Below are 17,179 nucleotides of genomic sequence, written 5' to 3'. Positions count from 1 at the left end.
TGGAAATTATGTTTAAAGGCCTTTTGGGTCTGATAGGTTTTCTTGCAAACCCAGTGTTAAAGAGCGTAATGGATGAGATAAGCAGAAGTGAAGATGTGACTTTTTTGTGTCCATTGATCATAAGATACCCGTGGGATATTATTAATATATTCAATGAAAATGAAAGTTTGGTTTTGGGTGTAAACCTTTTAAGAAGTATAGAAATTTTACACCTCCCTTCAGTAGCAAATCACCATTATTCTCAGGAATAGATGACAATACATCAGTGGAAAACTAATTATGTCTATTTACTATTGAAAAGACATTTTCTCTTCTCCTCTTTTTTTTTGTTTTGGTCCCAGGCACATAGACTGGATCATTCTGCTCATTACCTGCGCCTGAAATTTCTAATAGAAAACAAAATGCAACACTACGTGCCAAAGCCCGAGGAGGACATTTATGAGCTGGTAATGTTTATGTCTGTTGTCCAAGTACATTCTGTAGGAGATTATTTTTAAATTATATGTGTGCTCATGCTAATTGTGGTTGGTGGAGTGGAACAAATTCTAAAATAAATGAGCCTCATTCAGAGCTCTTAAGTTTGTGGAGATGGCCTTACATATCACAATATTTTTGCAGAGTGAAAATGCCACCTTAGTTTATGCAGGGAACGATGCTGTGCTATCATGAAAAAGTGAAATCCAGAACTGACTCTCAGATAGAATTTTAGTTATTATGCCTAGCTTTCCTTGTAGCTTTGACAGGCTTATGTTTTAAATGGGTGACTCAAAGGTGAGTTGGCTGTTGTCAGATAAAAAGTACTAACTCCAATTTTGTATGACTTCTCCCTGCATGTTGAAATTGATGGGTCAAATCCTGTTGGGTGAAAAAGCTGCCATCTAATTATGTGTCCTGGCCTTTTGGAATTGTATTTATTATAGAGATTCTTGGGCACACTTATGTGGGTTTGAGTTTCATTATGGGACTTGGGTTCTGAACTGTATCTGGATTTTTATATTGACTCTGTTGCTTACTAATTATGTGGTCTTGGCAAAAAAAAAAAAAATGAGGTGATAATACTTTCTAGGATTTCGCAAAGATTAGAGATAACAGTTCACATAGTAGATGCTCAATAAATGGTTGTCATGGTAACATGGCAAAATAATGACAAGTTCCTTTTTTGTTAGCCAAAGGGTGCTTTTTTCAGTTCCAGGAAAGAAACATTTTGGGAGCAAGGCCCCCTCTCTTGGAGTTTGTTCTTCTTTCTCTGCACTTAGTCATTCCTCTGGGGGCCACCGAGCTTCTTGCCATGGATCTGTGAATGATAACAGTATGACTTCAGACAGGCTTTCACCACAGAAAACAGAACTGAAAATTGAAACCCGAATAGTCTCTTTTTGAAAAGGGGAAGCGTGATTTAAAATTTAGTATATTTAGTAGGGAATTTTGTTTCTAATCAATTTTTTTTGAGGATTACTTTCTCTGCAATAAAGCATCAATTTTGAGCACACAGTTTCATGAGTTTTGGCAAATGTATACAGACAGTGGTGTTTCCAGAATTACAGTCATAATTTAGAACTGCGGTCCCCAACCTTTTTGGCACCAGGGACAATTGTTTCGTGGAAGACAGTTTTTCCACAGACCGGGGGGTGGGGGGTGGTTTGGGGATGATTCAAGCGCATTACATTTATTGTGCACTTTATTATTATTACATTGTAGTATATAATGAAATAATTATACAACTCACCATAATGCAGCATCAGTGGGAGCCCTGAACTTGTTTTCCTGCAACTAGATGGTCCTATCTGGGGGTGATGGGAGACAGTGACACCTGAAGTGTGTTGCTTATGTCTAGTCTACTCCGTAAGATGCAGCTTAATTGTCACTTGTCAGTCACTGATAGGGTTTTGATATGAGTCTGCAAGCAATTGATTTATTATGGTCTCTGTGCAGTCAAACCTCTCTGCTAATGATAATCTGTATTTGCAGCCGCTCCCCTGTGCTAGCATCACTGCCTCGGCTCCACCTCAGATCATCAGGCATTAGATTCTCATAAGGAGCACGCTACCTGGACCCCTCGCATGTGCAATTCACAGTAGGGTTCACGCTCTTATGAGGATCTAATGCCACCGCGGACCTGACAGGAGGCAGAGCTCGGGTGGTAATGCGAGTGATGGGGAGCGGCTCTAAATACAGATGAAGCTTTGCTTGCTCACCTGCTGTTCACCTCCTGCTGTGTGGCCCGGTTCCTAACAGGCCATGGACCGCTCCTGTTCCGTGGCCCGGGGGTTGGGGACCTCTGATTTAGAACATTTCTATCATCTTAAAAACTTCCCTCATGTCCCTCTAAGTGTTTTTAATGAAATATAAGAGAGGGTGTGCTTTTATAACACTCTTATCATATCACGAAATAGAAGAACGAAATAACCATTTTCAACCATCACTTAAATCACTAAGTTTAACACAGAGGAGGGTACTTTTAACAGTGGCTGATTTATTTTTTTCTCTGACATGGGGAAAGCCCTGACTTTGTGCTCCGTGAGTAGAGGAGAGAAAGCCCTTTTTCTTACTTAAGAAAGGAAAGTGCTTTGCTGGTAACACTGGAACAGCTATTAGGTCATATATTTTGCATTTCAGAGTTAATGAATCTTTTGTGTCGTAAATGACAGGGATCATGCCTAAGCAACTTCCATGTCCTTCATATCTTACACACAGTACATGCTTAAGACATACCTTTTGAAATTATATTGACTCTTTTATTATTTTTAAGTTTTGGCCATTTTGCGGTCTCATCCAGTATAGGAGACTAAGGTGTGCCACACTTACTCTGTATCTACACTGCTCTATATATATTATAATTACAATTATTTAAAAAAAGAATCCAAAATACAGAGAGATTATGGTATTCTTTCTTGCCCTGTTACAGAAGGTCTCCAGCTCTGAGATTCCTGAGGAAGTAAACAGTACTCACTTTACTGTTCAGATTGTGAGTGAGTATTGCTCACGGGCACCTCTGTCTTTACCAAGATTTTAAACTCTTTTGTTCTTAGGATATCTTTGGCAGCCTGGTAAAGCCTCTAGGTCCCATATCAGAATCATGTTTTCAAGTGCATGAAATATATAGAATACATAGGATTACCTATGGCCTAATTGTGTTGAAATAGTCATCAAAACTATTTTTAAAATTATAGATAATATACGTGCTTACTTATTAGCTCATTAAATAACAAGACCCAGCATAGGTCTAACACCTGCCACTGTTTTGAAGTAGTGATGAGCATAACTGGTATTTTGAGATCCTGGCAGCAACTAGAATATGGTATAAAAATACTGTGATTTCTGTTTCTGACAAGGTCGCAGGCATTGCTCATATTGCCGTGTTTGTTGCCTCCATTCATTTATAATTGAAGGAAATGCTAAAGTCTCAGTTACAGGTTAGTGAATATAAAAATTTCAGGCTTTTTCACTATCCCAGTTCACAGACCCCTTGAATTCTATCCACACGTCCATGGTTTCCAATCCGTGCTTTCGGCCATTAAGCTGGTATGAAATGTCATTCCAGGGCAGGGGGTTTCTGAACACACAGTGTTCTTGGATGCCTTTTGAGATTTTACAGATATTGGATTTATTGTCCCTTACTGAACAAGTATCGGGCCACTTATGGCTAATTGGTTTCCATAACCCACCTCCATTTTATTTTATTTTATTTTATTTTTAATTTATTATTTTTTGCAGTACGTGTGCCTCTCACTGTTGTGGCCTCTCCCGTTGCGGAGCACGGGCTCCGGACGCGCCGGCTCAGCAGCCATGGCTCACGGGCCCAGCCGCTCCGCGGCATGTGGGATCCTCACGGACCGGGGCACGAACCCGTGTCCCCTGCATCGGCAGGCGGACTCTCAACCACTGCGCCACCAGGGAAGCCCCTCCATTTTATTTTTGATGGACTAGGGAAGCTCACACATGTTTGAAGTCCTGTCCTGAAAAATGACTCCTTCATAGATGACTGTCCCAAAACATTTTATTCTCTGCTACTGTTTTGTCAAGTATTCTTGAGTAGTAAGGTCAATAGTTATTAGCGAAAGTGTGTACTACATTTTAAAGATCTTTTTGGAGGGTCTGGTGCATTTCTTTGGTGGGGCTGGGGATTCTTTTGTGTATGAAAGACCATGAATAGTTAGTTTTCTACTTATCTGCTTTGCTAATATAAGTAATACCTGTTTGGCTACTTTTTCATGATCAGTTGGTTATTGGGTCCAATCTGTAGAATGATAATGAATATGGAGGCACTGGGTTTTTTGAAAACCCACATTAAATATGTTTTTCTTAAAGTGACAGGTGGGAATAAAGAGTTTGCAGAAACACTGATTGATTGATTGATTCATTCATCCCGCAAATATTTATTTAGTGTTTATTGTGTTCCTGGCACCATGCTAGCTGTTCTAGGCACTGAGATACACAGAAAAATCTCTACTCTTCGTGGAAAATACATTCACGTTTGTGGATACAGATATAAAAACATGTAAATATTTTTAACAAAGACAAGTAAATGTGTAATATTTCCCGGGATGTCAAGAGCGGGGAAAGAAAAAGGACAAACAGATAGAGAAAGATAGACATCTAAAAGCAATCGCGCTGCTCCTTTAGGTGTGATGTTTGAACGGCGTGGTGAGTGAGGTGAGAAGGTGAGTCATAGAGGTATTTTGGAGGAAAGTGTTCTAGGCTCAGGAAACAAAGCTGGGTAAGGCCTGGCAAGGGGAGGGGGGTGATAGTAGAGGTAGTTTACTCATGTTTGAGGAGGATCAGTGAGGAGGGTAAGTGAGGGAGTGGTGGGGAGAGGGAAGGCGGGGTGGGAAGGGGTTTGGATGCACAAGGAGGGAGGATGCAGAAGAGTGACCAGGAGGGCTTGTAGGGCCCAGGTGAGAAGGGAAATCCCCAGAGAGGAAGGGCATTATTTGACTCCTGTCTTAATAGGCTCGCTGTGGCTACTGTGTGGCCCATGAACCTTAGGGCCTTAGGGAAAGAGCTGGGAGAGCAGGCAGGAGGCTAGTGAGCTGTTGTTCAGGCCATGGGTGATGGTCGCTTGGACCAGGCACGCCAAGGAGACCTGGTAGGAAATGAATGTGATTTTGTGATAATTCAAGCGCCAGGGTAATCAGATTGTTTCTTAACGTCTGATGGTGTTTAATCTGCTTTTTGAAAAGAGGGAAAACATGCAGCATCACTGATTTAATAAAAATAAAGGAGTCTTCCCTGGTGGCGCAGTGGTTAAGAATCCACCTGCCAATGCAGGGGACACGGGTTCGAGCCCTGGTCCGGGAAAGATCCCACATGCCGCGGAGCAACTAAGCCCGGGCACCACAACTACTGAGCCTGTGCTCTAGAGCCCGTGAGCCACGACTACTGAGCCCCCCATGCGCCTAGAGCCCATGCTCTGCAACAGGGGAAGCCACCGCAACGAGAAGCCCGCACACCGCAGCAGAGGGTGGCCCCCTCTCGCCGCAACTAGAGAAAGCCTGCGTGCAGCAATGAAGACCCAACACAGCCATAAATAAATAAATAAATTTAATAAATAAATGGAATGTGTGTGATACTTCTTTGCTAAAGATACATTTAAAACTACGAAATTTCTGGTTTCAGATATTATGACTGCATCGAAAATATATTTTAAAGTGCAGCTCCTTCTTGAAATTTTACAGGTTTTAGAGATTTTTACCAAACCCAATTTTAGTCCAGCCAGCCTAAGGACAGTGGTCAAGGGCCCTGTCTATATTATACTAAGTTATTGTCTGAAACTGGTAAAAAACACAAAGACTTTCACCCCAATTACAAAGAAGAGAGGAGGTAATATTATAAACAAATAGCAAAGCTTATTTACAAAGCTAAATTCCCACGGGATCTATGGACAACCATTTAGAATTTTCCAGAGATGATTAGAACAAACGGTGATATACTGCCACCTAGGGGGAGAGTTTGGCTCTCAAGGAAATTGAAAAAACTAAGGTTCAAAGTAAGTCGAAGTGAATACATTTCATAACATTTTATTGAGCATTCCATGACATTACAAAATAATCATGAAATTGATTATATTTGGTATGTATAGTTTTGGTGACTGTAATTTTCTGAACTAAAGATCAGTAGATCTAATAGAACTGATTACCTCTAACTTCAGAATGCATTGGTTTGAAACTTTTTCTGAAGTATAGAAAGAAAACCACATTAAGTTATGCCCTCAACATGAAGTTACGCATTTGGTGGAAGTGGCATTAAATTAGGGAGTTCTAGAGGATCTAGGCCGTTGGGTCAATGTTCCCAGCCCCTGCCCCACCCCTTGGCTTTCTAGTATTACAGCAGCCCGTTTTCCAGACTCCTGAATCCTAAATATTCTGCTCACTTCTCCCACCTGTCAACTGCCCTAAGAAAGTGAAGAGAAAGAAACCTGCACTTTTTTCATACTTGTCTGAACAAAATTATTTCTGGACAAATGACTGAGATGGGGGCAAGTTTAAATAATCACCGAGACTTCTCTTTAATGCTAAAGGACAGTTCTCTGTTATTGACTTTGGCTCAAAATAGATTTTCATTTTGAAATTAAATGACAAATTTTAAGTTCTATATGAGCGTTTGACACGTCAATATGTTTTGGAATTTCTATCATAAAGTTTGGAAGTGGTCTTTGGCTTACTTACTGAAGAAGTAAGGTTTGGTACCCTTTACTGTGGTACCCCTGAGTCCCACCAGGAAACAGTCTGGGAGGCATTATAGTGTAATGGGGAGAACTTCAGGGCTGGAGCAAGTGAGACCTGGGTTCAAATCCCAGCTCTGCCCAGGCTGGCCTTTTGACCTTAGGAAAGTACTTTCTCTGTAGCCTTTTTCTCGTCATTTGTAAAATGGGGATCACATAGAGAGCATGTGAGGGGCAGGAACACATGGTAAAACCTTCATAAGTTACTGTCCATGATGATGCTAGGTCCAGACATCTAAGCATGAAGTATAAATTAAATTAATTGAAATAAAGTTTCTCTGTGAACTGCCAGTTTCTCTTATTTTTTTTCCCATGTTTTCTTGGGTTTCTGAGAGAGGTGATTGATTTATGTACTTCAGTTTTTTCAGTAATTTGGTGTAATCTAATGGCTAAAAGAGAATATTGTCATTTATATAATCTGTCATCTGTTTTAATGCTATAATTTTTCTCTGCATATTTGTACTCTTGTGGACTTTTTGAGCCAAAATGGTATATGAACAGAAGAGGATGGAAGCACAGAGATTTCTCCTATTCCTACGGATCCCATATCAAGATCTTTATAACCTCTTCTTGATGTTAATAATTTTTCCCCAGTACTGAAGATTTTCGATTACCTTAGCATTCTTTTTCAGATGTGTGATAGATAATAGGGTGGGAAAAGACATTACAGAGTGATGTCAAGGAATTATTTAGAAACTGGAACTAGAGCTAAATCTGGGAATGTGAGTTATAAGTTTCCACTTTGAGTCTTAATGGGGTCAGTTCAAGAAAGATACTAGGATGTGATGAGAATTGGATTTCAAATTCTGAAAAAATAGATTTACAAATTGATGACTATTTCTAAGTTATTTTTAATGAAGTCTTAATTAGGCTTCTCTTTGTCATTTTCAGCTGTACAAAGAAATTGAAATTTGTCCAAAAGTCACTCAGAACATCCAGATTGAGAAGTCAGATACAGCCGGTGATAATTATGGTATGTTTCCTTCTCTTTGATCTTTGGTGTTCTTCACTTTAAAACAATTCCTGTGTAAACATGCACTTATTTACAATTCCATAAAATGCCTTTGGGGCCTATTTAAAACAGATAGCCCATCTGGCTTCTGTGCTCTGCGGAGCAGCCAAAGTAAGGGGAAAAAGATATTTACCCTGGGTATGACAAAGGTTTTAGCTTTACATTTCTTAACTTTAATCATCGGGGTTCGCCTGTCATAGAAAAGAAATGGATCCATTGGGAGGAGATTATTTTATCTTATGATATACCCTAGTAATGAAGAAATTATCCTTTCGCACCTCTGTCCCCCAAATATATGTATTATTCTCCTTTCCCTCACAAATGATGTTAAAGGAACTTGTTTTGGTGGGAGTTGGGGTCCCCAAGACCACCTCTGGGTTTTTTGGTTCACTAAGAGGACCCGCTGGACTCAGCTTATTCATGACCATGGTTTATTCCAGCAAAACTATACAAAAGAGCATCAGTAAAAGGGAGAGGCACGTGGGGTGAAGAGCGCAGAAACCAGGTACAAGCTTCCAGAGTCCTCCCCAGTCCCACAGAAGTCCATAATTCCCCCAGCCACAAGCTGTGACAATGCGTGTGAACTGTGGTCTGGTAGGAAGTTTGTTAGTGACTCAGTGCCCAGGAATTTTATTGAGAGGCTGGTCAGGGAGACACCCTCTGCCCAGCATAGACCAAAATTCCAGCCTCCCAGGAGGAAAGCAGGTGTTCAGCACAAACCACATTGTTTGTACAGATTTTAGACACAATGAGCTACATTAGGGTGTTGGGAACCCTCCCAAAATCCAAGTTCCCAGATACCAGCCAGGATCCAAACTGAGAAGCAGGCCTTTCAGAGAATAGCCGTCAGGCTTGCCATGTTAAGGCTTTCCTATGGTCTACCTTCTGGTGTAGTTAAGTATGTAATCCTTTCCATAGATTTAAGACTAGTCGTCTTAGCATTACACTTTATGACTTGGATAGTAGTGAAGTTGGTGCTCGAGTGAAATACGTAGGGAAACCCATATGCCATATCAGGGCTAGATCAGTCAGGAGGGCGAGGTTAGCTGAGGCAATGACAGTCACCAAAGCCCAGCGGCTCCACACAGTGACATTCTTTCTCCTGTTCACCATGCATCCTCTGTGGGTTGGCTGGGACCCTTTCTGTATGTTATCCTCACTCTAGGACCCAGGCCTGCAGCACCTGCCACCTGGGACATTGTCTGTCTCTTGGCAAAGGAGAAAGAGGGAAGGTGGTGATCTGGGTGCTGGCTCACTCCCAATTCACTTGTCAAAGCACGTGACTGGAGGGGGGGATGGGTAGGTGGGCAGAAGAGTAGTCCTACTATGTACTGGAAAAGAGGAGAACTGGAAGATCTGGTGGAAAGACAGAAAGGTCACTGCACATGCTTGCTTACTGCGTATTTCTCTCTGAATTAACTTATTAGGCTTTTTCACATTTGAAAGCCTTCAAACCCTTTACCGGGCAGCAGCATCTTCAGTATTCCTGCCGAAGCCTCTCCCGCAGGCAGCCAGTCCACCTCTCAGAGCACTCACTGGAGTACTTTGGCCTAATGAAGAGAACCGAATTTCCAACCCCTGGCCACTTGCGTTACACCCTCACGCTGTTTACTTCTTGACCTTGAAACTAAAGACAGCATTAAAGCCAGAGGACGGTTTTTGATGGCAAGGGATCAATGTGTCTGAAGGCTTATTATGCAGCAGAAGCATGACCTCAGTAATTAAAGCAGTAATTGGTAGCAGTGCTACAAATGAGCATCTGGGTTCTCCAAACTGAATTGTACCATATCCCTTACTCTTTTGTCTTTGGTTTAGTTACTTTCTCTAAGGGGAAAATGTAGCAAGAAGCAAGAGAGGGCTGAATTTCACAGCTCTTGGAATCCAATGCCAAGGTGGACTGGTTTTGGGGACTTCCCTGGCAGTCTAGTGGTTAAGACTGCGCTTCCACTGCAGGGGGCGTGGGTTCCATCCCTGGTTGGGGAACTAAGGTCCCATGTGCCGTGCAGCGCAGCCAAAGGAAAAAAAAAAGAGGGTTTGGTTTGGTTTGGGGACTCAGAAATAGAAACTGGGCATAGAACCGCTATATTTTTTATACTTTTTTTTATTAAAGTGGCTGAAGTACTCACAGAACCTGTTCAGATTTCCATGCTGAAGCTGTTACAGGGCATCAGACATCAACCCAGAGGGTACTGTTGGCCGTGCTGCTCACATGACCTGACATAAAGAAGCAGGGGTTTGGGGGTTTTGTTTTCATTTCTCATCTGTCATGGAGCACCCCTGCTTTTGTAAACTACAAAATCCCTTGCTTAGCGGTTGTGGCAGTGTCAGACGATGAGGTTCGCAATGCTTAGTCTTGCTTTCTGTCCTTACATCGCTGTCAGTTGCCGCCTATCTGTAGTGGTTCCTGGACTTCACCTTGGAAGGCCACCGTGCATGGCTAATAACCTTGGGTAAAATCATTTATTCTCAGTGCCCAGTTCGATGTTGGCAGAAGGCATTCCCACAAGTAGCTAAAGAGTCCCCGAGTCCTAAGAAGACCCGGTTGTCTCTGACCTCGGAATCTACCGAGGATTCTAAATGCAGCCCACCTCTCTCTGACATCAGCACCTTAGTGCAGCTTCTATACATCAATTTCAGTATCTGTAAGTTACTAGCACACATCAGCACACATACAAGACCTAACTATAAACCAGATGCTGCTTTCTATTGTAGAACGCTTTAGGGAGGAAATTATGACTTAATAATTCCACTGACTAAACAAATGGAAAGATTTAACACTTGCCTAATTTCTCTCTCTTGCCCCTCCCTCTACCTCAGCCCTCAGGACTCTCTCAGACTTGTTGTTGAAGTTGGTTCAAATAGTTTTGTAATAGACTAAGCATGATCCCCTAGGCCGCCTTGAAGTGGATGAATGCATCGTTTCAGCAACTGAGTACTCCTTCTTCTCTGGGGACTGCTTAGACCATTAGACTTTTGGTCTTGTGTCCCCTCTATGTCAGAGGTGTCTGCACTTTTCTCACTTTCTCCCTTTCACTGTATCCTGGACTCTGGTTCTGAGTACTTCTATTTTGTTTACTTTGTTGTCCTGATGTTTCTTTGGTCATGAATTTCAGTATGAGGAAACTTCTGGTTATTTAACAGATGAGTCTGTCTTCTTCGTTTCTTCACTCAGTTTTAATCGCTTCCTTCGTTCTCAAGATCATATGCTATTCATGGTGCCTCCTGGTCTTTGTAATTCTAAGCCTTCTGATGGGTATCGGATATATTGGGTTTATATTGAATAACTCTCTCTGTCTTCTGTTGGCAGTCATTTTGGGCCGCATTACATTTGTCTGCTGGGAATTAGATTGTTGCTATCCTATTTAAAAGAAAAAAATATTCTGACTTGGGCGGCTGACATCAAAAAGTCTACAAATAACAAATTTTGGCAAGGATGTGGAGAAAAGGGAACCTTTCTACACCGTTGGTGGGAATGTAAATTAGTGCAGCCTCTATGGAAAACAGTATAGAGGGTCCTTAAAAAACTAAAAATAGAACTACCATATGATCCAGCAATCCCACTCCTGGATATATATCCGGAAAAAACGAAAACGAATTCAAAAAGATACATGCACCCCAAAGTTCATAGCAGCACTATTTACAATAGCCTGCACGTGGATACAGTGGAATATTATTCAACCAAAGAAAAGAATGGAATATTGCCATTGGTAGCAATATGGATGTGCCCAGAGAATATTATTTCACAGCTTTAGTGAAATAAATCAGACAGAGAAAGACGAATACTGTATGATATCACTTACATATGGAATCTAAAAAATAATACAAATGAGTACATATTTGTTACTGTAGGAGATGGTTATAATCCCCACCTTCCCTCCATTGTGCAAATTATTGGCATCTTGAAATGGAGGCTACTCCTTGGGACTCTTGACATCCTTAGTGGTAAGGAAGGAAGGTAGCAAATGAATACCCATCTCCACTGACTTTGGTTTAAGGTGACTTGCAGTAGGCTGTCAACACATCACCTCTCCTGACAATGTGTTCCTTTTATTTTTAATAGAATAAAATTTGAATGAAAAAATTTGGTCTCAGAACTTTATAAAATGGTAGCATTTTAGAAAGGAAATGCCTGTATTTTAATGAATTCTCTTCATCCTCTCCCTGTTGTAGTCCTTGCTTCTTATCTATTCTAACAGATAAAAGAAAAAGAAAATCTCCGCTGCGATGCAGATAAATGCACCTGTGTTAAGGCTAATGTCATTTAAGTGGCTCGTGTCTAAAATTATTTTTATTTCAGTGGGACTTCTTGAAGAGTAATCTGAAAGTTTGAAGTTGCTGTAAGAATGGAATTTAAAATAAGAGAATAAAATAAAGACTTTGGAAAGTCCTCAGGGGGTGGGCTCGTATAGTTCCCTATCCGAGGGAGTTTCGGTACCCTAGTGGGTGATGGCATCTGGCAGTTTTGCCTACGTGTGGGTATCTATTTCCTGGTCCTGTGAATGATACAAAAAAAACATGTGTTCATTATGACATGAACTGAGAAGTCTCAGTGAGTCCCTGGGCCCCAGTCTTTTAATTAATTATTCTATTTTGTCGTTAGTTGCCTGTTTGTTTTTTTAAACCACTGTTTTTTTCCTTTGCCTAAGCCTTATTTTTCTCCCAGAGCTGAAATCATTCGTGTCATATCTTTACAATTGTATTAATTTCCATTGCCCTTTTAAGATTATCTACCAAAGTATTTTATCCTGAGGGAAAGTAGGTGTTGGTTGTGGACATTCCATTGATTGATCAGAAAGAGTTTTACGTGAGACTGTCTAGAAACAGACGTGACCAAGTCTTGTAGCCATAGGATTGGGAGCACTTAGAACCTCAGGGCCTTGTTCTGCCTTATTTTCCGAAGGATGTAGCAAAACCCAAGATTAATTAACTAATGGGCTTTGAGCTCTGGAAGCCTAGACAGGTATAAGATAATCTTATGATCAGACACTAGGAGAATGTGCAGTCCATCAGTTTCAATATGAAGAAGGATTTCTAAAGTTTGTTGCTACTTCTCCCTGTTTGCAGAATTTTACTAATTAAAGCAGTGTCCACACAGCAATATATATGGATGAACACACAGCATACAGTTGTTCTGTTGTGACATGTCCTAGGACATAGATTTGCTGAAAAAAGTCAAGGGGACCCAGATGAGATAAGCTGATTGTTTCTGTTTTGTGCTATGGAGGGAACTGTGAAAAAAAAAAAAGGCAAAACTGTGGCATTTATTAGCAAGCAGGGTAAAACAACATCATTTTCTTCCATTTGAGTTGATAGGTAGGTTGTATGAAGAGAGATGTACCTGGTAATATTAATTTTTACAGTGACGTCTTTTAGAGTGATCTACACATACATTTTTCTGCTTTGTGAAACAGTACGAACAAGGAAAAACTATAACCCCAAGCAATGAACATCCCTAGTTCACAGCAGATTCTTCTTATTGTTCGCTCAACACTCAGAGGGTGTGAGCCTTACCTGGCTGTCCCTGTGTTTCCTAGGCTTTTCACTTTCTTCTGTGGAAGAAGATGGTGTTCGAAGGCTCTACGTGAATAGCGTAAAGGAAACTGGCTTAGCTTCCAAGAAAGGTAAGTTATTAAGTGTCTTGTCTTGACTTGTTTGTCTTCAGTTCCCTTTTGGGCTTCTCTAGTTGGTGGGTGAGAAGGATATGCCCAAAGGGTTCACCCCTGAAGAGTATCTAAATGTTGTCTCATCGAAAACTCTTCCAGGGAATACGGGTATTATTTCCATCAGCTCAATTGTGCAAGGAATGTTGCCTTCTTGGATTTTAAATCGGATTTTGAGCCCATCTCCATGGGGTTGATGGGAAATTCCCTTCTACTCAGAAGTGGTTGTCCTTCCCTACCATCTGGGATGGAATGGAGGTCCCAGGGATCTTCTTGAAGCAGATTATTCGGGAAGACCCCTCTGTGCTTTGGTCTGCACTGGTTGAAGCTGACATGGGCCCTTGCCTGAGCTTGCAAAGCTCCATCATGTTGTATTGCTGCCATTCGTAGAGGAATCTTTGTAGAAGTTGAGAACCTAGGGGTTCAGGATCCTGACTTCCTGCCCTCCTTCGAGAGCTCTTCCCTGCTACACCCTGCCTGCGGCCCATAGTGTTGTCTGTCTAGGCTACTTGTGGAACCCCAGCTCTCCATACTTTTTCTACTCTGAGAGAATCATTTCAACCTACGTTAGTTTCCTAGGGCTGCAGTAGCAAATGGCCACAAACTGGGTGATTCAAATCAATAGAATGTATTCTCACACAGAGGCCTTTCAAACTTCCGGCCTCCTGATGTATTCTCATCAGGAGGCCGGAAGTTTGAAATCAAGGTATTGGCAGGGTTGTTTCTTTCTGGAGCCTCTGCAGGAAGAATCTGTTTCATGGTTCTTTCTGGATTCTGCTGGCTGCTAGTAGCCCATGGCGTCCTTAGCTTGTAGCTGCATCACTCTGATTTCTGCCTCTGTCCTCACATGGCCCTCTTTCCCATGTGTCTGTCCATCTTTACATGGCCTTCTTACAAGAACACCAGTCATTGGATTTAGGACCCACCCTACTCTGGTATGACTTCATCCTGACTTAATTACATCTGCAAAGACCCTCTCTCCAAATAACGTCACGTTCTGGGTGGACATGACTTTTGGGGGGAACCTGGGCAGGTAGGTAGGGCTTAAAATCCACCTGCATTTCATTCTTCTTGCTATGGAATTTTTAGCTTCATCCAGGCAGTGGCAAAATAATGCCCATTGAATATGAAAGTCCAACATGTCTTGGTCAGTTACACTTGGATGTGATACCTGTATCTGTTCTGCTAGAGGACAGTGGAGCAGCGGGGAGAGGATGGAATGCCTGTCTACCTTTCCCACCTCCTCCCGTGTTCTGGGGCAGCTTAGTTCTGCGTGTTCATGGCTTACAAGCTCTCTGTGCAGCGTACTTTGCCCTGTGCTGTCAGCACCGGAGAAGTGCTACCCGCAGACTTGGCTCTGCACAGAGATGGCAAAGGTGTGCCCAATCAGAAACAAAGTCCAAGTAATTTATCCACTGCTAACGGCCATGGACAAGGATTTTCCTTCATTTTCCTTCCATATTTTCGAGGCCAAAGGCAGTCCAGAGGCCAGAGTTTGACTCATTCAAAGCGTATCTCAGCTAAGAGCAGAGGTGACGGGGTTTATTCCCCTTTAAACCCCAATCTGATTTTTATCTCTTTCAGCACGAATGTGCCGGTTGGCGTGCGGGGGTGGGGAAATACGCTGCCCTGGTTTTTAGTCACATCCTGTTTTAGTCCTTTGAATCCAGGAACACTGGTGTTAGATAACAACAAACGGTCGTCTGCTGCAACTCCCTTGCCCCATATAACACCGTTCTCTGCGGATGCAAGAGTGATGCCCATTTGTCCACCTGGGTTGCAAACTATTCCCAGTATCCCACCTGCAGAGGGCTGTGTCGGGAGAGATATTTGATGTTAAATGTAACCGCTATGTGAAGACCTCCCAATAACGGAGAGTTCCCTGTGGACCATACGGCCTCTTTGTGGGCGTCTCTGATTATAAAACATCCTTCTCCCTCAGCTTCCATTCACTGTTTGCCTCCTCGTTTATAGCCAGCCATTGGTGTTCATGATGTGCTTCATGTTAAAACTGCTAAGTCTTTTCCACATTTGACACTTCCAGATCTTTCAACAAGTCATTAGAATGTAGAATACAACTCTGGTCATTGCCCTCTGGACACTATCCAGATGCTAGTTCTGCTAGAGGACGGTCCAGGTTTTAGTGTTTCTGAAAATGACCAGAATGTAGTGCAAGCAAGGGGCATCTGGTGGCGCGCAGCCTAATTAGATCTGAATATTCTGTTTGCATTAATTGAACCTACACTTGATTTATTTTTCTTAGCCACCTTGGGCTTTTGGCCTGTGATGGGCTGATGGGTAATCCCCATATGCCTGCTTTCTCTTGCCTACCTCTTGCTCTGTGTTGGATCTCATGTTGGCTGTACTTGTAAAACTGACTTTTGGAACCAAACTGTGTTTACACTTATCTGTGTTCATCTTGGGCCTGTTTGGCGCATTGCTCTGCTCTTGGAATCATCTGAGGTTGGGATCAGGCATCTTCTTTGCTGTCATCTAAGTGTCTTCCAGATGGCTCCACAGGACACAGAGAAAGCTCTGTGCTGTATTTTTCTAGACAGATAGATTAGATGCTTCACAAATTTTACCGTGGGTGGGTGGTGGGGGTCATTTTTGAGTAGGCTCAAAAATTCCAAAAAACAGTTTTCCTCTTTGTTCTACCAAATATTAATAATGAGAGTTAATGTCTTGAATATCTTCCACATGCCAAGTGCTGTGCAAAGAGTTTTATATGGATTATTTTGTTGAATCTCATTTAATCCATGCCCCTCTTTACGTATGAGGAAACTGAGGCTGGGAGAGATTCAGTAACATGCCCATGGGCACAGAGCTGTTACACAGTGGGGTTGTGACAGAAGGACCCCAACAAGGTACTTCATTGCCCACCACTGCTGGGCCCCCTGCTCTCACTTATTAATACTGAGAGTAGCTCACTCAGGTAGGCCCTGTATTAGTTTCCTAGGGTTGCCATAACAAACTACCATATATTGGGTGGCTTAAGAAACAGAACTGGATAAAACTAAAAGCTGGTTCTTTGAGAAGATAAACAGAATTGATAAACCATTAGCCAGACTCATCAAGAAAAAAAGGGAGAAGACTCAAATCAATAGAATTAGAAATGAAAAAGAAGTAACAACTGACACTGCAGAAATACAAAGGATCATGAGAGATTACTACAAGCAACTATATGCCAGTAAAATGGACAACCTGGAAGAAATGGACAAATTCTTAGAAAAGCACAACCTTCTAAGAATGAACCAGGAAGAAATAGAAAATATAAATAGACCAATCACAAGCACTGAAATTGAGACTGTGATTAAAAATCTTCCAACAAACAAAAGCCCAGGACCAGGAGGCTTCACAGGCAAATTATGTCAAACATTTAGAGAAGAGCAAACACTTATCCTTCTCAAACTCTTCCAAAATATAACAGAGGGAGGAATACTCCCCAACTCATTCTACGAGGCCATCATCACCCTGATACCAAAACCAGACAAAGATGTCACAAAGAAAGAAAACCACAGGCCAATATCACTGATGAACATAGATGCAAAAATCCTCAACAAAATACTAGCAAACAGAATCCAACAGCACATTAAAAGGATCATACACCATGATCAAGTGGGGTTTATCCCAGGAATGCAAGGATTCTTCAATATATGCAAATCAGTCAATGTGATACACCATATTAACAAATTGAAGGAGAAAAACCATACGATCATCTCAATAGATTCAGACAAAGCTTATGACAAAATTCAACACCCATTTATGATAAAAACTCTCTAGAAA

General features: G+C 41.7%; 1 protein-coding gene across 8 annotated transcripts in view; it reads left to right on the top strand.

Annotated features, from left to right (window-relative positions):
- Positions 1-17,179, top strand: part of TIAM1 (TIAM Rac1 associated GEF 1) — a 400,889-nt gene that overhangs the window by 321,358 nt on the left and 62,352 nt on the right. For all 8 annotated transcript variants that reach the window (XM_033418176.2, XM_049710489.1, XM_049710491.1 and 5 more), the window contains 3 exons: positions 342-446; positions 7,613-7,694; positions 13,268-13,354. In XM_033418176.2, the coding sequence (XP_033274067.1) occupies positions 342-446; positions 7,613-7,694; positions 13,268-13,354 (274 nt within the window). The remainder of the gene's footprint in view (positions 1-341; positions 447-7,612; positions 7,695-13,267; positions 13,355-17,179) is intronic.

Source organism: Orcinus orca, chromosome 5, assembly GCF_937001465.1.
Source record: "Orcinus orca chromosome 5, mOrcOrc1.1, whole genome shotgun sequence".
NCBI lineage: Eukaryota > Metazoa > Chordata > Mammalia > Artiodactyla > Delphinidae > Orcinus > Orcinus orca.
Note: the sequence above shows the minus strand (reverse complement) of the source record. Positions and strands in the feature narration are given on the sequence as shown.